Source organism: Zea mays, chromosome 4 (genome assembly GCF_902167145.1).
Source record: "Zea mays cultivar B73 chromosome 4, Zm-B73-REFERENCE-NAM-5.0, whole genome shotgun sequence".
In the NCBI taxonomy this organism is placed as follows: Eukaryota; Viridiplantae; Streptophyta; class Magnoliopsida; order Poales; family Poaceae; genus Zea; species Zea mays.
The window spans coordinates 35,831,156-35,854,310 of NC_050099.1; the positions used below are offsets into that span (position 1 = coordinate 35,831,156).

The window sequence follows — 23,155 nt, forward strand, 5'->3', positions numbered from 1 at the left end:
GGTCCATTCGAGGGACTCGATCACGCCTCGCCCGAGCCCAGCCTCGGGCAAGGGCAGCCGACCCCGGAGTATCTCCGTCTCGCCCGAGGCCCCCCTCCAGCGACGAACAAACTTTCGGATCGCCCGAGGCCCAGTCTTTGCCAAGAAGCAACCCTGGCCAAATCGCCACGCCAACCGACCAAATCTCAGGGGCATTTAATGCAAAGGCGGTCTGACACCTTTATCCTGACGCACGCCCTCCAGTCGACAGAGCCGAAGTGACCGCAGTCACTTCGCCGCTCCACTGACCGGCCTGACAGAAGGACAGCGCCGCCTGCGCCGCTCCGACTGCTGTGCCACTCGACAGGGTGAGGCTGACAGGCGGTCAGGCCCGGCTTCAGGCACCATAGGAAACTCCGCTCCGCCCGACCCAGGGCTCGAACTCGGGCTCAGCCCCGGAAGACGGTGAACTCCGCTCCGCCCGACCCAGGGCTCGGACTCGGGCTCAGCCCCGGAAGACGGCGAACTCCGCTCCGCCCGACCCAGGGCTCGGACTCGGGCTCAGCCCCAGAAGACGGCGAACTCCGCTCCGCCCGACCCAGGGCTCGGACTGGGGCTCAGCCCCGGAAGACGGCGAACTCCGATCCGCCCGACCCAGGGCTCGGACTCGGGCTCAGCCCCGGAAGACGGCGAACTCCGCTCCGCCCGACCAAGGGCTCGGACTCGGGCTCAGCCCCGGAAGACGGCGAACTCCGCTCCGCCCGACCCAGGGCTCGGACTTGGGCTCAGCCCCGGAAGACGGCGAACTCCGCTCCGCCCGACCCAGGGCTCGGACTTGGGCTCAGCCCCGGAAGACGGCGAACTCCGATCCGCCCGACCTAGGGCTCGGACTGGGGCTCAGCCCCGGAAGACGGCGAACTCCGATCCGCCCGACCCCAGGGCTCGGACTCGGGCTCAGCCCCAGAAGACGACGAACTCCGCTTCGCCCGACCCCAGGGCTCGGACTCAGCCCTGGCTTCAGCCGACGGTCTCCGCCTCGCCCGACCCAGGGGCTCGGACTCGACCTCGGCCACGGAAGACAGACTCGACCTCGACCTCGGAGGAGCCTCCACATCGCCCAACCTAGGGCGTGAACCGACCACGTCAACAGGAGGCGCCATCATTACCCTACCCCAAGCTGACTCAGGCTACGGGGAACAAGACCGGCGTCCCATCTGGCTCGCTCCGCCAGACAAGTAATGATGGCACCCCGCACGCTCTATGACGACGGCGGCTCTCAGCCCCCTTACGGAAGCAAGAGGACGTCAACAAGGACTCAACAGCCCCGACAGCTGTCCTTCCGCCAGGCTCCAGCGCTCCTCCGACGGCCACGACACCACACGAACTGGGTGCCAAAACCTCTCCGGCTGCCACCATGGCATGTACTTAGGGCGCTAGCTCTCCTCCGCTAGACACGTTAGCACTCTGCTACACCCCCATTGTACACCTGGATCCTCTCCTTGCGCCTATAAAAGGAAGGACCAGGGCCCTCTTACAGAGGGTTGGCCGCGCGGGGAAGAGGACGAGACAGGCGCTCGCGTGAGGCCGCTCGCTCCCTCTCCCGCGTGGACGCTTGTAACCCCCTACTGCAAGCGCACCCGACCTGGGCGCGGGACAAACACGAAGGCCGCGGGATTTCCACCTCCCTCTCTCTCCGGCTGCCTTTTCCCCCCTTCGCGCTCCGTCTCGCGCCGACCCATCTGGGCTGGGGCACGCGGCGACATTTCACTCGTCGGTCCAGGGACCCCCGGTCTCGAAACGCCGACAAGAATTTTATTATCCAAAATATAGATATTATTATCCACAGTCTTTTGGTATCTTTCTCGTAAAGTCAAGAGTCATTTCATTCTTCTATAACATTGTACTTATTAATTTAAAATATTAAATTATACATCTTTATTTTGAGTGTTTAGTGTCTTTTTTTAAAAAGAAATCGAATCTTAACCACATCACGGGCCACGGGCTGCATGGGCCGAAAGGAAAAGGACAGCCACCAAGCGGAGCGCTACTGGCTTCCGAGCTCCGACCAAGCGGAGCGTATAACAGCCACCAAGCCCAAGCCCAAAGGCCGAAGCAAAGCCCGCGACTTCTCCGGAGGCGGCGGCGGCTCACGTCCGTGGCGCACCGCGCAGCTCACCCGCCCGCGACGAGTCCGCCGCGTCCAACTCTCCCCGGCCTCGCCCTCGCTCGCCGCCGCGTCCGCGTCCACGCTCTCCCCTCACGAGGTGTGCCTTCTGATTACATCTGTCGCTGCCCGCTATGGTTGGGCTCGGCTCGATCTCACTCGCTGTCGTGTTTCGCCTGTCTGTTTAGGTGGGCTTGGATGTGGCGTTCCTAGCTGACACGGCCGCGGCTGCCGCCTCTTGCCCCGGCGCCGTCGACGCGCTGCGCTAGGGACGAAAACGGTTTCGGAACTTCTCGTTTTTGTTGTAGGCTGTTGCACCAACTATGAAGCAGGTTGATCGTCCCCCGAGAAATCCGAAGCGTACAATCATCGAATCAAGCCAAGAGTGCTTTAGCGTCGACACCCCCCGGTTGACAGCAACCGGAGACCCTCCCAATGCCTCTCGTGACGGCGATCGATCGCGCCCCCGAAAGAGACCTGCTGTTCTCCAGCAAAGCACGAATCAACTGCCTAGTGGGGATGATAACGATGACTTCATGCCTCCTAAAAAGAAGTCCAATGCCAAATTGTCTGTCACAAAGAAGATGAAAGTAGAGGATACCCGACGACAGGTTAGTTGTTCACGTTCTTGCCCCTTTTATTCCAAAACACACTATTAATTATGCATCAACAGATTTTTCTTCTTCTGCGAATCTATACAATATTTGTGCCTAGTATTATGATGACAACACAACTATATTAACTGTATAGATGTAATTCTACTCCCATCTTTCTCTTAAACACAAGCAATATTTGATTATAGGATTATGGCTTCAGCTTCTAGTTGCCACATCATTACATGATTTATGTTTGTTTCATGAAAGTTAGTGGATTACAATTTGTTGCCATAAGAACATATACAGTAGCAAAATAAGCAAATTTTTACATTTAGTGAGAGTAACTCATTAATACCTTTTATATTACTAGCATATAGCCCGTGCTAACGCTACGATCCCGCGGAGGGGAAGGGTCGACGACGACGTTGACAACGCGAGGGGAGATGTCGACAGTGGTGGCGGCGACGCGAGCGAGGGGAGGGGCAGTGGGGAGTAGGGGTGAAAACGGGTCGGGTATACCCGCCGGGTATCGGATATGGATAGTGCAAATACCCGTTTTTTCGGATACGGATTCAAATATTTTTATATTCAGGACGGATACAGGTAATACCCGGATAGTACAGCTTCAGATTCGGGTCGGATACGGAGCGAGTACTACCCGATAAATACCCGGATATTCGGGTCGGATACGGGTACCCGGAATTCGGGTACCCGTTTTTTCTTTTTCTGCATAATAATATAGTTATAAAATCATTACTTTTACATATGAAATCGGATGAAGATAAAATTTATATGAAAATTGTAGAGCTCGAAGAGATCTATAACTTTGTATTACATCACATTTTTGTTTAAACATATATTTAGGCCAAAATCATTGAAATAATGTCTAAATTTATATCAAAATAATAGACTTTATCATTTTCATGTGGGGACTTAAGATTATCTCCATGTGGGAACTTAGGATTATCTTTTTATAAACTATTTATTAATATTGGTAACTTATTTGTAATTTTCGGTCGACGCTACAATATTTTTATGAATTTAATTGTATTTTGATGATTTTCTACATCAAGAAATTAATAATACACCAAATAGCCTAAAAAATTCATAAATTTTTACGGGGACACAACATATATCCACATATAGTTCTCAAAAACATTTGGACTATAAAATCCACAAGATGTTGGTGTTTCTTCCATTCCTCCCACTTATTGCATGAGTTACAGGCGAAATTATTTTATGTATCAAAGTTTCAACATAATTAATATTTCACTTATCATTTTCATGTGGGGACTTGAGGTTTTATTTGAATAGAATGTTTATTTGTTTTGGTAAGCTTTTTGCAATTTTGGGTCAAAACTAGTGAATTTTATGAAATTTAATTATATTTTGATGATTTTATGTAGAAAGAAATTAATAATGTACAAATAGCCTCAGAAATCTATGAAACTATACGAAGGTACAACATATGGCCACATATAGTCATAAAAAATAATGGGACCATAAAATCCACAGGATGTCAACGTTTCTTCTATTTTATTTCCACTTATTGCGTGAGTTACACATGAAATCACTCTAAGTATCCAGGTTTCAACATAATCAATACTTCACTTTACCATTTTTACGTGGGAACTTGAGATTATCTTCTATTAAATGTTTATTAGTATTAATTTACTTGCAATTTCGTGGTCGAACAAGAATATATTAACCAATTAATGCATTATCCGACAAGTATCCGATACCCGATCAAATAATATCCGTATCCGTCACTTATCCGCCCGAATAAATATCCGGTCCCTGTATCCGTATCCGTCCCGTTTCTAACTATCCGTATCCGATCCCGAATCCGTTTTAAATACATTAGGGTAGGATACAGGATGAGCTACTATCCTTCCGTATCCGCCCGTTTTCACCCCTAGTGGGGAGGGGGAGGCTGGGGGCGGTGGGGTCGTGGGGAGGGAGAGGAGAAGAGATGAGATACAAGGAATGATCCAAATATTATTGTCCATTAGATTTGAGTAAGGGAGGAAGGGTTATCAAGCGATTTGAACCGTTGGTTTGATAGTGTGTTAAATCTGGGTGCAATTTATTTGGTGGATTTAGTGGAGGTTATGGGTATGACTCACCCGAGGCCAACCCCGGACGGAAGAAGCAATCACGACTCGCCCTAGTCTAACCCCGGGTGGGAAACACAATCACGACTCTCTCGAGGCCAACCCTGGGCGGGAGACGCGGTCACGACTCGACCTAGGCCAACCCTGGGCGGGAGATGCAGTTACGACTCGCCTAAGGCCAACCTCGGGCGGGAGACGCAGTCACGCCCGAGGCCAACCACGGGCGGGAGACGTAGTCACGGCTCGCCAGAGGCCAACCTCGGGCGGGAGACGCAGCCACGGCTCGCCCGAGGCCAACCACGGGCGGGAGACACAGTCACGCCTCGCCCGAGACCAACCTCGGGCGGGAGACACAATCACGACTTGCTCGAGGCCAACCTCGGGCGGGAGACAGTCATGACTCGCCCGAGGCCAACCCCGGGCGGGAGACGATCACGACTTGCTCGAGGCCAACCCCCGGCGGGAGACGCAGTCACGACTTGCTCGAGGCTAACCCCGGACGGGAGACTGAAAGGGAATTAGGCTTACACCTAGTTCCTAAATAATTTTGGTGGTTGAATTGCCCAACACAAATCTTTGGACTAACTAGTTTGCCCAAGTGTATAGATTATACAGGTGTAAAAGGTTCACACTCAGCCAATAAAAAGACCAAGTTTTGGATTCAACAAAGGAGCAAAGGGGCAACCGAAGGCACCCCTGGTCTGGCGCACCGGACTGTCCGGTGTGCCACCGGACAGTGCACAGTACCTGTCCGGTGCACCAGGGGACTCAGACTCAAACTCTTCACCTTCGGGAATTCCAGAGGCGACTCGGCTAAAATTCACCGGACTGTCCGGTGTACACCGGACAGTGTCCGGTGCGCCAAAGGAGGTCGGCCTCAGGAACTCGCCAGCTTCGGGAAAAGCCAACGGCTCGTCCGCTATAAATCACCGGACTGTCCGGTGTGCACCGGACTGTCCGGTGCAACTCCGGGACAACGGTCGTCTCCGCGCCAACGGCTCTCTGCCGCGCATTCAATGCGCCGTCTGCGCGCGCAGAAGTCAGAATCGCCCATGCTGGCACACCGGACATCAAACAGTACCTGTCCGGTGTGCACCGGACACCCAGGCGGGCCCACATGTCAGGAGCTCCAACGGCTAGAATCCAACGGCAGTGATGACGTGGCAGGGGGCACCGGACTGTCCGGTGTGCACCGGACTGTCCGGTGCGCCATCGCGCAGAAGCCTCCAGCCAACGGTCAAGTTTGGTGGTTGGGGCTATAAATACCCCAACCACCCCTCCATTCCTTGCATCCAAGTTTTCCACTTCTCAACCACTTACAAGAGCTAGGCATTCAATTCTAGACACATTCAAAGAGATCAAATCCTCTCCAATTCCACACAAAACCCTAGTGACTGGAGAGAGTGATTTGCCGTGTTCATTTGAGCTCTTGCGCTTGGATTGCTTCTTTTCTGTCTCATTTGTTCTTGTGATCAAAACTCCATTGTAATCAAGGCAAGAGGCACCAATTGTGTGGTGGCCCTTGCGGGGAAGTTTTGTTCCCGGCTTTGATTAGAGAAGAGAAGCTCACTCGGTCCGAGGGACCGTTTGAGAGAGGGAAGGGTTGAAAGAGACCCGGCCTTTGTGGCCTCCTCAACGGGGAGTAGGTTTGCAAGAACCGAACCTCGGTAAAACAAATCTCCGTGTCTCACTTGCTTATTCGCTTGGGATTTGTTTTGCGCCCTCTCTTGCGGACTCGTTTATTATTACTAACGCTAACCCCGGCTTGTAGTTGTGTTTATATTTGTAAATTTCAGTTTCGCCCTATTCACCCCCCCTCTAGGCGACTATCAATTGGTATCAGAGCTAGGTTCTTCATTAGAGCCTAACCGCTCGAAGTGATGTCGGGAGATCACGCCAAGAAGGAGATGGAGACCGGCGAAAAGCCCACTACAAGCTACGGGAGCACTTCATCGGAAGAGTCCCGCACCAAAAGGAGGGAGAAGAAGAAGAGCTCCTCCAACAAAGGGAAGGAGAAGAAATCTTCTTCTCACCACAAAGAGAAGAAGGAAAAATCTTCTTCCCACAAGCCACATCGGAAAGGCGACAAGCACAAGAGGATGAGGAAGGTGGTCTACTACGAGACCGACACTTCATCAACTTCTACCTCCGACTCCGATGCGCCCTCCGTCACTTCTAAGCGCCAAGAGCGCAAGAAGTATAGTAAGATCCCCCTACGCTACCCTCGCATTTCCAAACATACACCTTTACTTTCCGTCCCATTAGGCAAACCACCAACTTTTGATGGTGAAGATTACGCTAGGTGGAGCGATTTAATGCGATTTCATCTAATCTCGCTCCACAAAAGTATATGGGATGTTGTTGAGTTTGGTGCACAGGTACCGTCGGTAGGGGATGAGAACTATGATGAGGATGAGGTAGCCCAAATCGAGCACTTCAACTCACAAGCCACAACAATTCTCCTCGCCTCACTAAGCAAAGAGGAATATAACAAAGTACAAGGGTTGAAGAACGCTAAGGAGGTTTGGGATGTACTCAAAACCGCGCACGAGGGAGATGAGCTTACTAAGATCACCAAGCGGGAAACGATCGAGGGGGAGCTCGGTCGGTTCCGGCTTAACAAAGGGGAGGAGCCACAACACATGTACAACCGGCTCAAGACCTTGGTAAACCAAGTGCGCAACCTCGGGAGCAAGAAGTGGGATGACCACGAAGTGGTAAATGTTATTTTAAGATCTCTCATTTTTCTAAATCCCACTCAAGTTCAATTAATTCGTGGTAATCCTAGATATACTAAAATGACCCCCGAGGAAGTTATCGGGCATTTTGTAAGTTTTGAGTGCATGATAGAAGGCTCGAGGAAAATCAACGAGCTTGGCGAGCCATCCGAAGCTCAACCCGTTGCATTCAAGGCGACGGAAGAAAAGAAGGAGGAGTCTACACCAAGCCGACAACCAATAGACGCCTCCAAGCTTGACAATGAGGAGATGGCGCTCGTCATCAAGAGCTTCCGCCAAATCCTCAAACAAAGGAGGGGGAAAGACTACAAGTCCCGCTCCAAGAAGGTTTGCTACAAATGTGGTAAGCCCGGTCATTTCATTGCTAAATGTCCTATGTCTAGTGACAGTGACCGAGGCGACGACAAGAAGGGGAGAAGAAAGGAGAAGAAAAGGTACTACAAGAAGAAGGGCGGCGATGCCCATGTTTGTCGGGAATGGGATTCCGACGAAAGCTCTAGCGACTCCTCCGACGACGAGGACGCCGCCAACATCGCCGTCACCAAGGGACTCCTCTTCCCCAACGTCGGCCACAGGTGCCTCATGGCAAAGGACGGCAAACGGAAAAAGGTTAAATCTAACTCCTCCACTAAATATGAATCTTCTAGTGATGATAATGCTAGTGATGAGGAGGATAATTTACGTTCCCTTTTTGCCAATCTTAACATGGAGCAAAAAGAAAAACTAAATGAATTGATTAGTGCTATTCATGAAAAGGATGACCTTTTGGACTCCCAAGAGGATTGTCTAATTAAAGAAAACAAGAAACATGTTAAGGTTAAAAAGGCTTATGCTCTAGAAGTAGAAAAATGTGAAAAATTGTCTAGAGAGCTAAGCACTTGCCGTGAAATGATTGACAACCTTAGAAATGAAAATGCTATTTTAAATGCTAAGGTTGATTCACATGTTTGTAATGTTTCAATTCCCAATCTTAGAGAAGATAATATTGACTTGCTTGCTAAGATTGATGATTTGAATGTATCTCTTGCTAGTCTTAGATTAGAGAATGAAAATTTGATGGCTAAGGCTAGAGATTTTGATGTTTGCAATACTACCATTTCCGACCTTAGAACTAAGAATGAAATGTTGCATGCTAAGGTTGTAGAACTTAAATCTTGCAAACCCTCTACATCTAATGTTGAGCATGTTTCTATTTGCACTAGATGTAGAGATATTGATGTTAATGCTATTCTTGATCACATGACCTTAATTAAGCAACAAAATGATCATATAGCTAAACTTGATGCTAAAATTGCCGAGCACAACTTAGAAAATGAGAAATTTAAATTTGCTCGTAGCATGCTCTATAATGGGAGACGCCCGGGCATTAAGGATGGCATTGGCTTCCAAAGAGGAGACAATGTCAAAATTAGTGCCCCTCCTAAGAACTTGTCTAACTTTGTTAAGGGCAAGGCTCCCATGCCTCAGGATAACGAGGGTTACATTTTGTACCCTGCCGGTTATCCCGAGAGTAAAATTAGGAGAATTCACTCTAGGAAGTCTCACTCTGGCCCTAACCATGCTTTTATGTATAAGGGTGAGACATCTAGCTCTAGGCAACCAACCCGTGCCAAGTTGCCTAGAAAGAAAACTCCTAGTGCATCAAATGATCATACCATTTCATTTAAAACTTTTGATGCATCTTATGTGCTTACTAGCAAATCCGGCAAGGTAGTTGCCAAATTTGTTGGGGGCAAACACAAGGGTTCCAAGACTTGTGTTTGGGTACCCAAAGTTCTTGTATCTAATGCCAAAGGACCCAAAACAGTTTGGGTACCTAAAGTCAAGAACTAAATTTGTTTTGTAGGTTTATGCATCCGGGGGCTCAAGTTGGATACTCGACAGCGGGTGCACAAACCACATGACCGGGGAGAAAAGGATGTTCTCCTCATATGAGAAAAACAAAGATCCCCAACGAGCTATCACATTCGGGGATGGAAATCAAGGTTTGGTCAAAGGATTGGGTAAAATTGCTATATCTCCTGACCATTCTATTTCCAATGTTTTTCTTGTTGATTCATTAGATTACAATTTGCTTTCTGTTTCACAATTATGTCAAATGGGCTACAACTGTCTTTTTACTGATACAGGTGTCACTGTCTTTAGAAGAAGTGATGATTCAATAGCATTTAAGGGTGTGTTAGAGGGTCAGCTATACTTAGTGGATTTTGATAGAGCTGAACTCGACACATGCTTAATTGCTAAGACTAACATGGGTTGGCTCTGGCACCGCCGACTAGCCCATGTTGGGATGAAGAATCTTCATAAGCTTCTAAAGGGAGAGCACATTTTAGGATTAACAAATGTTCATTTTGAGAAAGACAGGATTTGTAGCGCATGCCAGGCGGGGAAGCAAGTTGGAGTCCATCATCCACACAAGAACATCATGACGACCGATAGGCCGCTTGAGCTACTCCACATGGATCTATTCGGCCCGATCGCTTACATAAGCATCGGCGGGAGTAAGTATTGTCTTGTAATAGTGGATGATTATTCTCGCTTCACTTGGGTATTCTTTTTACAGGAAAAATCTCAAACCCAAGAGACCTTAAAGGGATTCTTGAGACGGGCTCAAAATGAGTTCGGCCTAAGGATCAAGAAAATAAGAAGCGACAATGGGACGGAGTTCAAGAACTCTCAAATTGAAGGCTTCCTTGAGGAGGAGGGCATCAAGCATGAGTTCTCTTCTCCCTACACACCTCAACAAAATGGTGTAGTGGAGAGGAAGAATCGAACTCTATTGGACATGGCACGAACCATGCTTGATGAGTACAAGACACCGGACCGGTTTTGGGCCGAAGCGGTCAACACCGCCTGCTACGCCATCAACCGGTTATATCTTCACCGAATCCTCAAGAAGACATCATATGAACTCCTAACCGGTAAAAAGCCCAACATTTCATACTTTAGAGTTTTTGGTAGCAAATGCTTTATTCTTGTTAAAAGAGGTAGAAAATCTAAATTTGCTCCTAAAACTGTAGAAGGCTTTTTACTTGGTTATGACTCAAACACAAGGGCATATAGGGTCTTTAACAAGTCCACTGGACTAGTTGAAGTCTCATGTGACGTTGTGTTTGATGAATCTAACGGCTCTCAAGTAGAGCAAGTTGATCTTGATGAGATAGGTAATGAAGAGGCTCCATGCATCACGCTAAGGAACATGTCCATTGGGGATGTGTGTCCTAAGGAATCCGAAGAGCCTCCAAATGCACAAGATCAACCATCCTCCTCCATGCAAGCATCTCCACCAACTCAAAATAAGGATGAGGCTCAAAATGATGAAGAAGACGAGCCACCTCAAGATGATAGCAATAATCAAGGGGGAGATGCAAATGATCAAGAAAAGGAGGATAAGGAAGAACCAAGACCGCCACACCCAAGAGTTCACCAAGCAATCCAACGAGATCACCCCGTCGACACCATCCTCGGCGACATTCATAAGGGGGTAACCACTCGATCTCGGGTTGCTCATTTTTGTGAACATTACTCTTTTGTTTCCTCTATTGAGCCACACAGGGTAGAGGAAGCTCTCCAAGATTCGGATTGGGTGGTGGCAATGCAAGAGGAGCTCAACAACTTCACTAGAAATGAGGTATGGCATTTAGTTCCACGTCCTAACCAAAATGTTGTAGGAACCAAATGGGTCTTCCGCAACAAGCAAGATGAGCATGGTGTGGTGACAAGGAACAAAGCTCGACTCGTGGCCAAAGGATATTCACAAGTCGAAGGTTTGGATTTCGGTGAAACCTATGCACCCGTAGCTAGGCTTGAGTCAATTCGCATATTATTGGCCTATGCTACTTACCATGGCTTTAAGCTCTATCAAATGGATGTGAAAAGTGCCTTCCTCAACGGACCGATCAAGGAAGAGGTCTATGTTGAGCAACCTCCCGGCTTTGAAGACAGTGAGTACCCTAACCATGTCTATAGGCTCTCTAAGGCGCTTTATGGGCTCAAGCAAGCCCCAAGAGCATGGTATGAATGCCTAAGAGATTTCCTTATTTCTAATGGCTTCAAAGTTGGCAAAGCCGATCCTACACTCTTTACTAAAACTCTTGAAAATGACTTGTTTGTATGCCAAATTTATGTTGATGATATTATATTTGGGTCTACTAACGAGTCTACTTGTGAAGAGTTTAGTAGGATCATGACACAGAAATTCGAGATGTCGATGATGGGGGAGTTGAAGTATTTTCTAGGATTCCAAGTCAAGCAACTCCAAGAGGGCACCTTCATTAGCCAAACGAAGTACACTCAAGACATTCTTGCTAAGTTTAGGATGAAGGATGCCAAACCCATCAAGACACCCATGGGAACTAATGGGCATCTCGACCTCGACACGGGAGGTAAGTCCGTGGATCAAAAGGTATACCGGTCGATGATTGGTTCATTGCTTTATTTATGTGCATCTCGACCGGACATTATGCTTTCCGTTTGCATGTGTGCAAGATTTCAATCCGACCCTAAGGAATCACACCTTACGGCCGTAAAACGAATCTTGAGATATTTGGCTTACACACCTAAGTTTGGGCTTTGGTACCCTCGGGGATCCACATTTGATTTGATTGGTTATTCGGATGCCGATTGGGCGGGGTGCAAAATTAATAGGAAGAGCACATCGGGGACTTGCCAGTTCTTGGGAAGATCCTTGGTGTCTTGGGCTTCAAAGAAGCAAAATTCGGTCGCTCTTTCCACCGCCGAAGCCGAGTACATTGCCGCAGGACATTGTTGCGCGCAATTGCTTTGGATGAGGCAAACCCTGCGGGACTACGGTTACAAATTAACCAAAGTTCCTTTGCTATGTGATAATGAGAGTGCAATCAAAATGGCCGACAATCCCGTCGAGCACAGCCGCACTAAACACATAGCCATTCGGTATCATTTTCTTAGGGATCACCAACAAAAGGGAGATATCGAGATTTCTTACATTAACACTAAAGATCAATTAGCCGATATCTTTACCAAGCCTCTTGATGAACAATCTTTTACCAGACTTAGGCATGAGCTCAATATTCTTGATTCTAGAAATTTCTTTTGCTAGCTTGCACACATAGCTCATTAGAATACCTTTGATCATATCTCTTTTATATGCTATGACTAATGTGTTTTCAAGTCTATTTTCAAACCAAGTCATAGGTATATTGAAAGGGAATCGGAGTCTTCGGCGAAGACAAAGGCTTCCACTCCGTAACTCATGCCTCGCCATCACTCCGAGCAACTCTCTATTCCTTGGGGAGAAATGAGCATCAAAGAAAAGGACTTCATCCTTGGGGGAGAGAGTAAAAGCTCAAAAGCAAAAGGACCGAACTTCGTTTTTGGTATAATCTTAACTCATTCATTTATGACCAAAGAGGAAGAACTTACTTCGAGGGCTCTAATGATTCCGTTTTTGGCGATTCATGCCAAAAAGGGGGAGAAATGAGCCCAAAGCAAAAGGACCGCACCACCACCAATTTCAAAAACTTAGTGTTTTCAAAGAAGTATTTATCAATTGGTATCCTATTGTGTTCAAAGGGGGAGCAAGTAGTATTTCAAAATGATATATCAAAACCCTCTTGAACACTAAGAGGTGGATCTCTTTTAGGGGGAGTTTTGTTTAGTCAAAGGAAAAGCATTTGATTCAGGGGGAGAAAATTTCAAATCTTGAAAATGCTTTGCAAACTCTTATTCATTTACCTTTGACTATTTGCAAAAGATCTTTGAAATGGATTTACAAAAAGAATTTGCAAAAACAAAACTCGTGGTGCAAACGTGGTCCAAAATGTTATATAAGAAAGAAACATTCCATGGATATCTTGTAAGTAGTTATATTGGCATTAATTCCAAGCAACCTTTACACTTACATTATGCAAACTAGTTCAATTATGCACTTCTCTATTTGCTTTGGTTTGTGTTGGCATCAATCACCAAAAAGGGGGAGATTGAAAGGGAATTAGGCTTACACCTAGTTCCTAAATAATTTTGGTGGTTGAATTGCCCAACACAAATCTTTGGACTAACTAGTTTGCCCAAGTGTATAGATTATACAGGTGTAAAAGGTTCACACTCAGCCAATAAAAAGACCAAGTTTTGGATTCAACAAAGGAGCAAAGGGGCAACCGAAGGCACCCCTGGTCTGGCGCACCGGACTGTCCGGTGTGCCACCGGACAGTGCACAGTACCTGTCCGGTGCACCAGGGGACTCAGACTCAAACTCTTCACCTTCGGGAATTCCAGAGGCGACTCGGCTAAAATTCACCGGACTGTCCGGTGTACACCGGACAGTGTCCGGTGCGCCAAAGGAGGTCGGCCTCAGGAACTCGCCAGCTTCGGGAAAAGCCAACGGCTCGTCCGCTATAAATCACCGGACTGTCCGGTGTGCACCGGACTGTCCGGTGCAACTCCGGGACAACGGTCGTCTCCGCGCCAACGGCTCTCTGCCGCGCATTCAATGCGCCGTCTGCGCGCGCAGAAGTCAGAATCGCCCATGCTGGCACACCGGACATCAAACAGTACCTGTCCGGTGTGCACCGGACACCCAGGCGGGCCCACATGTCAGGAGCTCCAACGGCTAGAATCCAACGGCAGTGATGACGTGGCAGGGGGCACCGGACTGTCCGGTGTGCACCGGACTGTCCGGTGCGCCATCGCGCAGAAGCCTCCAGCCAACGGTCAAGTTTGGTGGTTGGGGCTATAAATACCCCAACCACCCCTCCATTCCTTGCATCCAAGTTTTCCACTTCTCAACCACTTACAAGAGCTAGGCATTCAATTCTAGACACATTCAAAGAGATCAAATCCTCTCCAATTCCACACAAAACCCTAGTGACTGGAGAGAGTGATTTGCCGTGTTCATTTGAGCTCTTGCGCTTGGATTGCTTCTTTTCTGTCTCATTTGTTCTTGTGATCAAAACTCCATTGTAATCAAGGCAAGAGGCACCAATTGTGTGGTGGCCCTTGCGGGGAAGTTTTGTTCCCGGCTTTGATTAGAGAAGAGAAGCTCACTCGGTCCGAGGGACCGTTTGAGAGAGGGAAGGGTTGAAAGAGACCCGGCCTTTGTGGCCTCCTCAACGGGGAGTAGGTTTGCAAGAACCGAACCTCGGTAAAACAAATCTCCGTGTCTCACTTGCTTATTCGCTTGGGATTTGTTTTGCGCCCTCTCTTGCGGACTCGTTTATTATTACTAACGCTAACCCCGGCTTGTAGTTGTGTTTATATTTGTAAATTTCAGTTTCGCCCTATTCACCCCCCCTCTAGGCGACTATCAGAGACGCAGTCATGACTCCCTCGAGGCCAACCCTAGGCGGGAGACGCAGTCACGACTTGCCCGAGGCCAACCCCAGGCGGGAGACACAGTCACGACTCGCCCGAGGCTAATCTCGGGCGGCAGTCGGTCACGACTCCCCTGAGGCCAACCTCGGGCGGGAGACGAGCACAACTCGCCCGAGGCCAACCCCGGGCGGGAGACGCAATCACGACTCACCCGAGGCCAACCTCAGGCGAGAGACGCAGTCACAACTCGCCCAAGGCCAACCCCAGGAGGGAGACGGTCACGACACGCCCAAGGCCAACATCGGGCGGGAGACACAGTCACGGCTCGCCCGAGGCCAACCCCAGGCGGGAGACGATTTCACGGCTCGCCCGAGGCCAACCTCGGGCGGGAGACGGTCACAACTCGCCCGAGGCCAACCCCGAGCGGGAGACGTAGTCACAACTCACCCGAGGCCAACCTCAGGCGGGAGACGCAGTCACGACTCGCCTAAGGCCAACCCTAGGCGGGAGACGGTCACGACACGCCCGAGGCGAACCTCGGGCGGGCGACACAGTCACAGCTTGCCCGAGGCCAACCTCGGGCGGGCGACGCAGTCACGGCTCGTCCGAGACCAACCTCGGGCGGGCGACGCAGTCACGGCTCGTCTGAGGCCAACCTCGGGCGGGAGACGCAGTCACGGCTCGCCCGTGGCCAATCCCGGACGGGAGACGCAGTCACGGCTCGCCCGAGGCCAACCCCGGGCGGGAGACGGTTTCACGGCTCGCCCGAGGCCAACCTCGGTTGGGAGACGCAGTCACCGCTCACACGAGGCCAACTCCGGGCGCGAGACGTAGTCATGGCTCGCCCGAGGCCAACCCCGAGCAGGAGACGGTTTCACGGCTCGCTCGAGGCCAACCTTGGGCGGGCGACGCAGCCACGGCTTGTTCGAGGCCAACCTCGTGTGGGAGACGGTTTCACAGCTCGCCTGAGGCCAACCTCGAGCGGTAGACGCAGTCACGGCTTGCCCGAGGCTAACTCCAGGCGGGAGACGCAGTCACGGCTTGCCCGAGGCCAACCCCGGGCGGGAGACGGTTTCACGGCTCGCCCGGGGCCAACCTCGGTCGGGAGACGCAGTCATGGGTCGCCCGAGGCCAACCCTGGGCGGGAGACGCAGTCACGCTCGCCCGAGGCCAACCTCGGGAGGGAGGCGCAGTCATGGCTCGTCTGAGGCCAACCCCGGACAGGAGACGCAGCACGACTCGTCCGAGGCCAACCTCGAGGCGGGAACGCAGTCATGACTCGCCCGGGGCCAACCTCGGGCGGGAGATCCAGTTACGACTCGCCCGAGGCCAACCCCCGGGTGGGAGACACAGTCGTCTCCACGCTCCTCGTGCTCGTGCGGGTGCGGACTCTGCTCGCTGGCTCTGCCCCGACCCGTAGGTATATCGCCTTCGGCGCCGGCTACTCCTTTCGCCTTGTGTTGCATGACCCGGCCGCCGCCTCATGGGCGTCGTTGCTCGTGCTCGGTCCTCCCAGTGCGCGAGGGCGTGGCGGCGACCTTGCTTGAGCAGGCGCAGAGTCCGCTCGTCGGCTCTGCCCCGACCCGCAGGTACGCCGCCTCTGGCGCCGGATACTCCTTTCGCCTCGTGTTGCACGACCCAGACGCCAGCTCGTGGGCGTCGTTGCTCGTGTTCGGTCCTCCCAGTGCGCGAGGGCGTGGTGGTGACCTCGCTCGCGCAGGCGTGAACTCCGCTCGTCGGCTCTGCCTTGACCCGCAGGTACGCCGTCTCCGACGCCGGCTACTCCTTTCGCCTCGTGTTGCATGACCCGGCCGTTGGCTCGTAGGCGTCGTTGCCTGTGCTTGGTGTGCTTGGTCTTCCCAGTGCGCGAGGGCGCGGGGGTGACCGCCTCTCGCTCTTCTGCCATTTCGCTGTGTCCGGCGAGAGGCCCAGCGGTGAAGCTGCTGGGCAGGTGGGACCTTGAGACGTGGGCGCCGACGGTGTCGGTGCACATGTATGACTTCTTGTCCGGCATGGCGGGCGCCTTCGGGCGTCGTGAGCGAGGCAGGGGTGCTTGCGGTTGCCGTGGAGCGCAGTGGCCGGTGCGGAGCACGGTTTCGTGGTGGGCGTCGTGAGCGAGGCGGGCGGGGGTCAGGGGGTGAGGTCGCGGATGTCTTGCGGTGGGTGGGAGATGGACGACGAATGGATGGGGATCGGAGGATGCGGTCACGGTTGGTTCCGCAGATGAGAGCAGAGGATGCAACGAGCGATTGCTGTGAAAATTCGAGCAGGTGCACGTGGGGCGAGAGCGGGCGGGATTTTTTTTCCGGGTGATTGATGAGTAGCGTTAAGGATGATCCATTAAAGAATAACCGTCGAATGCGCTTTAGCAGAGAGAGTAGACAAACGAACTGATTTGGGACGTTGTTTTCTGACAGTAGGATTTTCTGAAGATAAAACGCTGGGTGCATTTAGCAGGGACATGAGTGCGTGGGATGAATCATGTTGTGTACTTAGCGTAGTTTAAACTGGTGGGTTTAAGGGGTAGAGATATGCGAAACAAACAATAAATTCCCATTTAGGTATGTATAAAGATTTGGCTGATAATGCATCTTCCATCCTTGTGCAAATACTTTTTTGGCAAGCACTTCACAATCAAATTATGATCCAGTACTAGATTTGCATTAGTAGACACTATATAATGGCATTTAGAGTTAGAAACTAGCAATAACCATAGATTTAAAACTACGTGTCTTAGTTGCACACATGTTTTCACATGCCATTTTTTGTGTTGGATTGATATTACACTAGTACCCTGGTTTCATAAATGGTTAACTTTTTTATTATTGTACAATGTCGTTTTAAATCTGTTGCAGAGACTAAACATTAGATGCAACCCCCAAGATGTTCTTGTTTGCATTCAGATAATGAATGAAAGGCAACGCCAAGCTGTAGTGAGGAAAGGGTTCTTCAACATACTTGACATGACCATCGATGCACTTGGAAGCCGAACACACCTTTGTTGGCTGATGGAGAAGCTAGACCCGAAAGACATGACTCTTCGCATTGGTCCAGGCAAAGAGCTGAAAATCACCAAGGAGACCGTCCATCTCATCCTGGGTTTACCCAATACTGGTGGTGGGAAGCCTCTAAACATTGATGAAGTAAATGCAGCTGTTAACCTTAGGTCATCACTTGGCATCAGCAAAGATGAGTTTGGAGTTGCAAAGCTGCAAGAACGATTAAGATTAGGAGGCGATGATGACCTCTCAATTCGATGTTTTTTCTTGATCCTTTTCAACCGGCTGCTATTCCCAACTGCTAGCTGGTCTATATCCAACAATGAGGTGCTCTTGACAGAACAATTGGATCGTTTCCCTCATATTGATTGGTGTCATCTCATATTCAACGACTTATGTGAAGCTGCCCATAAATGGCATAACAGAAGCACTACAAATGTGTCGGCGACGATATATGGGTGTTCCATTGTCGTTCTTGTAAGTTTTCTCATGTCTGCCGGTTATTCATTTCATTCACTCCATTGCAAATTGCCAAAATTCGAAGTTTACACATATCTATTTTATGCTATTTTGTCGTTATGTACATATGATTCACCTAATATCAATATTTTTATAGGTGTACTACCTGGACCACCTCCACCACGCTGTAGCCCCCAACAACAAAAGCGACACACCGCGTATCAAATATTTTGACAAGAAAACCATAAAAGCATTGTCAATGGCTGATAAGAGGAAGCCACGTCAGGGCGGTGAACCATTTGGCCACTGTGATGTAAGAAATTACCCCAATACAGTCCTCTTTTAGTTCTTGTACAAACCATGTGTGTTCCATAGGACAGTTTAATTATGTACATGTTGTTTCTTTGCTTTACACATGTGTTGGTAGTGTTCCATTTCTATATAAAACCACATGTCATGGAATTTTTTTGAATCCGTTTACTGGAATATGTGCTGTTGTACAATAAATTCATTTACTAGTACTGTTAAATACATTGTTTTCTAGTAGCAATCTTGTGTATCTTTTTTCGATGTTCTAATTTATTGTCAACCCATTTACATCTTTATTAATTTACACACCGTTTTCACCAGTTTCGGAGCAGCTCAGAGACCTGTTACGCCCCTACACCTGAATTTCATGGTCAATTCGAGGTTAGTCTCTACCTCTCCAAGGTTATTCTTGCGACAACCACTTATCTGAGTTTACTCCATTAATATCTATTTGTTTCTTCAGTTTCAGTTCAGTTCAGATGCATTTGATGTAGCCCAAAATGCACCCTGTGGACATCACACCATCTCTATTCAAGTTCCACTTATCAAAGACATGATTTCAAGCAAGATTCAGCAACTCCCTGCATATCACCATCCCAAATTTGAAGCAAAGCTGCGTGCTTACGACTCAGAGGTTGGCAAGTCATTTGCCACTATCAACCAACGTCTTAGCAAGATTGTCAAAAAGCAGTACGACCTAGCAGACACATTTGGAGAGTTGATTGACGAGGTTCTTCGTGCTGAGATAAATAGTCCAGACAACAAAGATGACATGATAGAACCTTCCAATCCCTCAGCATCAGGTCAGTCATCCAGTTACTATATATGTATCCTGTATCCAAGCATAAATTACACCAATACATCTTCAGCTGGATTAACATGCTCCAGTTTGAAGATTGTTTCAATCCATACACTCGGTAACTTTTATACTTCAATGGTTACTAGTTTTTTACAGAGCATTGCACACAGTCTACTGACCAATTCATCTCAGATCCACTAATGACAGCCACGCAGCTGGAGTCGCAGATGATAGTCACTCAGGTGGAGGCCATATATAAAAGACAACAGGAAATGTGCCGAGCCTTCGAGAGTTCTCGTGATGAATCAGTCACACCTCAAAACATCGTTTGTTTCTACCTTTAACTTTATGATTTCTTATTCTTTAATTTCTGTACGACCGTTTTCATACTTAACCAACCGAAGCAACATTATGAGGGCCACAATGTTTGCAATTGGCTAGGTTTGTTACTTTGTTTATCAATTGTGCATTTTATTCTGTTTTTAAATTGTCATATTGTTTTGTGAAGCGGGGTGACACGACGGAAGATGATGCTCTTCAACTTGACTCTGGCCTAGTTTTGGACCAGATTCTAAGTGGCAATGTTAGTATAGTACATATATGAGTATGATTTTTTTTAGTTGTACTTATGGTTTATATTTTTTTTCTTGTTAATGCCAGTTTGTTCACTCACCACTTTTCTCTTTTCATGTTCATTTGGAACAGGAGACATATATGATGCACAAAACACGACACGACTCTGTGCCACTCACACAAATGGACTGTGTTCGCGCCCTTCGACAATTCCTGTGTGCTAAGGTCATGGATTTGAACAGGTACACATTCTTAAATTTCAAGCCATCAAACACAGCCTATTTTCATATACAACTAACATTTTATGTTGTCATGCGTACAATGTTTTTGTAGAAATGTCATTGATTTTGGTGAATATGTCGGTACTTGTCGTGATATACAACGATCGTTTGCCGATGGGGAGTGCCTTGACAATGTTTTCATGCAATGCTTCATTGATTGTGTTCGTGATGACGCCACAAATCATATCCCTCCACTAACTGCTCATCAACTTATCCTAGACGCCATTGTTGGGGTATTTACTACTTTCATGTCACTTTTGCTCACCTCGTATCATTTATTTAAAATACATAACACTGACAATTATTATGTAGGCTATATTGAACTTCGAGGAGCAGGAACAACACAGTAACACTCATCGGCCGTATGACCCAGCCATCCTAGAGAATTACTTGTCAAAGACACTGCCTTCGTTCAAGCAGTTGGACGAATACAAATCGGTAATAAGCATTTTCCTAGCCAATTACTTTTTATGCTCGTGTTTCCTAAATGCTGAATTCGTAACTCTTAATAATTTCAACTACTAGTATGGTAGTCCATTAGTGTCCATGCACACCAACCATAGTCTAATCCCCACTTTTACTTTCCTTATTACAAACAGATCATGGTCCCTATGCTCCGCGCGGGACATTGGACGTTGTATGTTATCAATTTTCAGAATCGATGCATACACATTCTAGACTCCAATCCATACGGACCAGAACTTGGTGAGACTACATGGGAAAGTTACCATTATGTTCAAATGGACATCGGGAAAAGGAAGTTACCATGGGCCAGACTAATAATGGTTAGACTAAACATGGCTCTCCAACATGTTCGACCAAGATCAAACCTACCTAGATTTGACAACTTTCCAATCGACATGGCTCCAAACTGTCCCACAATGAAAGCAGGGTCTAACGACTGTGGCTTCTTTGCTATGAGGTACATACAATATTATGACTATATGGATGGTGCTATCAATGTAGTTATAGACTCGGTACGTACGCTCAAGATTTTTCCTCTGTTCTATGGCACATTTTTTGCATAACAATCCCTTACTCATACATTCCTTTCATGTTTTACAGGATAATTCAGGTGACCTCCGCGCTCTTGCCTTGTATTACCTGATCTTCCATCGACTAAACAAGAATCGCTCATTGTCTCCAGAATTAGAAAGATTCAAGTTCCCCCATTATTAGATTAGTCTAGAGCAATATCATCAGATTGATCGTTGCACTCAAAGGTGTGCTAGCATGTATTTAGTGTATATGTTTGTCCATATGTATAGTGATCTAGTGCCTAAAACTGTTTTACAACCTTTACACGTTATAAACTTCTGTCACTTCTTATGGATCCATGCTGATCAAGTGCTTACCACCAGTTTTTACTACATTTTGTTATGTTGCTATGTTTCAATGATGTGGTGTGCAATTGTTATGTTGTTATGCTCAAATATTGTTCATTTTTTGTTATGGTTCTTATCTTGATATGCTATTCTATAGCCATATGTGTATGTCATTTGCTGTTAATATTGTCCTGTTATTTTTATACTATAATATGATATGATTTATGTCTTTTACACGGCTGTTTACGTTGTTTTTATTAGTGGTGGCATTTTGTTTTGCCCCCTGTCCCATTAATTTATCACCATCGTAAACATGTATATGCAAGTTGTCCATATTTGCTTTTTTATTGTCATGTCTCCAATTCAACATTGTACGTGAAAGTAGAGGGTGAATAGACGAAACCTAAAACTTATGAACTTTGAACACAAACTTCACCTGAGGTTAGCATTAGAACGAGTATAAATGAAATCAGAGTGCGAAGAGAAGTTCTTCTAGCTTAGAGTTGCTCAATTAATTGCGGATTGCTTTGGGAGCCAACTCAAATCGATCGCAAGTAAGAGAACTAGAGAGAAGAATCAAACCGTAAAGCAAGATTAACACTAAGGCATAGACAATTTGTTTCCTGAGGTTCGGTTTCAAAGAACCTACCCTCCATTGAGGAGACCACATAGGTCAGGTCTCTTTTAACCATTTCTCTCTTAAACGGTCACTTAGACAGATTGAGTGCTTTCTTCTTAATCTTGAGGGTCATTTAGATCCTGCAAAGATCACCACACACTTAGGTGTCTCTTACTAGCTTTACAAGTCAATGAGAATTTAGAAGAGGAAGAAAGCATGATCAAGAAAACCAAGCAACAAGAAAATACAATGTCACACTCTTGAATATCTGTCATAAGGCGCTAATCACTAATGATCACAATCACGATTCTAGCACTTGGAGGAGCTTTGATTGTGTCTTTGAGGGATTACCAGCAACCCTTTCTCCACTTTTACCCTCCATTGAATAGTTTAACCACTTGTTGCTCTTCCTCCTTATATTTCTTCAATAGAAAACCAAATTCATGTGTATCGACTACAAAACTTGTATGCCTCATTCACATTACCAAATGGCATACTGATCCTAGGTACCATTCTTGGATCAATAATTTCTAGCTGCACATAGACATAATCAGTTACTCACCACATATAGTCTATGTAACATTAGCGTTATTATATTTTCTATGACCAGGGGTTGTGCACAGTACTAATGTCATCATATAATGTGGTTAACTTGGTGCACATGCATAAACCAATCGACACAACTTAAGCTTTTTTAATACTTACATGCTATGTAGGATATGAGGCGTGTCCTACTCATGATTATTGATAGTCCTCATAGGCATCTGTTGCCCTGCTCTCCTCATCGTTATAGCCTCCATTGCTTTGCCACCATCGACCCCTGGCGCCCGCAACTCTGCTGCTGGTGTTACGACCTCCCTCTTTGGTCCCACACTGTCGTCTAGTCCTTTGATTTGTTATGTCAACAAAT

At 47.8% G+C, this 23,155-nt stretch overlaps 1 protein-coding gene across 17 annotated transcripts; it reads left to right on the forward strand.

The window, feature by feature from the left end:
- The first annotated feature begins 1,989 nt into the window (after positions 1 to 1,989).
- Positions 1,990 to 21,700, forward strand: LOC100303785 (uncharacterized). 17 transcript variants are annotated; one of them, XM_020551611.2, is made up of 14 exons: positions 1,990 to 2,243; positions 2,332 to 2,754; positions 17,737 to 18,357; positions 18,497 to 18,652; positions 18,970 to 19,029; positions 19,112 to 19,451; positions 19,518 to 19,565; positions 19,640 to 19,773; positions 19,956 to 20,030; positions 20,153 to 20,262; positions 20,354 to 20,534; positions 20,614 to 20,739; positions 20,901 to 21,278; positions 21,367 to 21,700. In XM_020551611.2, exons 2-14 carry the CDS (start codon positions 2,467 to 2,469, stop codon positions 21,478 to 21,480), a joined length of 2,631 nt encoding a protein of 876 aa, XP_020407200.1. In that variant the 5' UTR covers positions 1,990 to 2,243; positions 2,332 to 2,466; the 3' UTR covers positions 21,481 to 21,700. The 17 variants fall into 17 exon arrangements, with proteins under 17 accessions (XP_020407200.1, XP_020407199.1, XP_020407203.1 ...); XM_035966983.1 differs by lacking the exon at positions 19,518 to 19,565 and adding an exon at positions 9,438 to 12,948 and having other exon boundaries at positions 2,089 to 2,243; XM_035966982.1 differs by lacking the exon at positions 19,518 to 19,565 and adding an exon at positions 9,438 to 11,976 and having other exon boundaries at positions 2,089 to 2,243; positions 21,367 to 21,681.
- Positions 21,701 to 23,155: the final 1,455 nt, after the last annotated feature.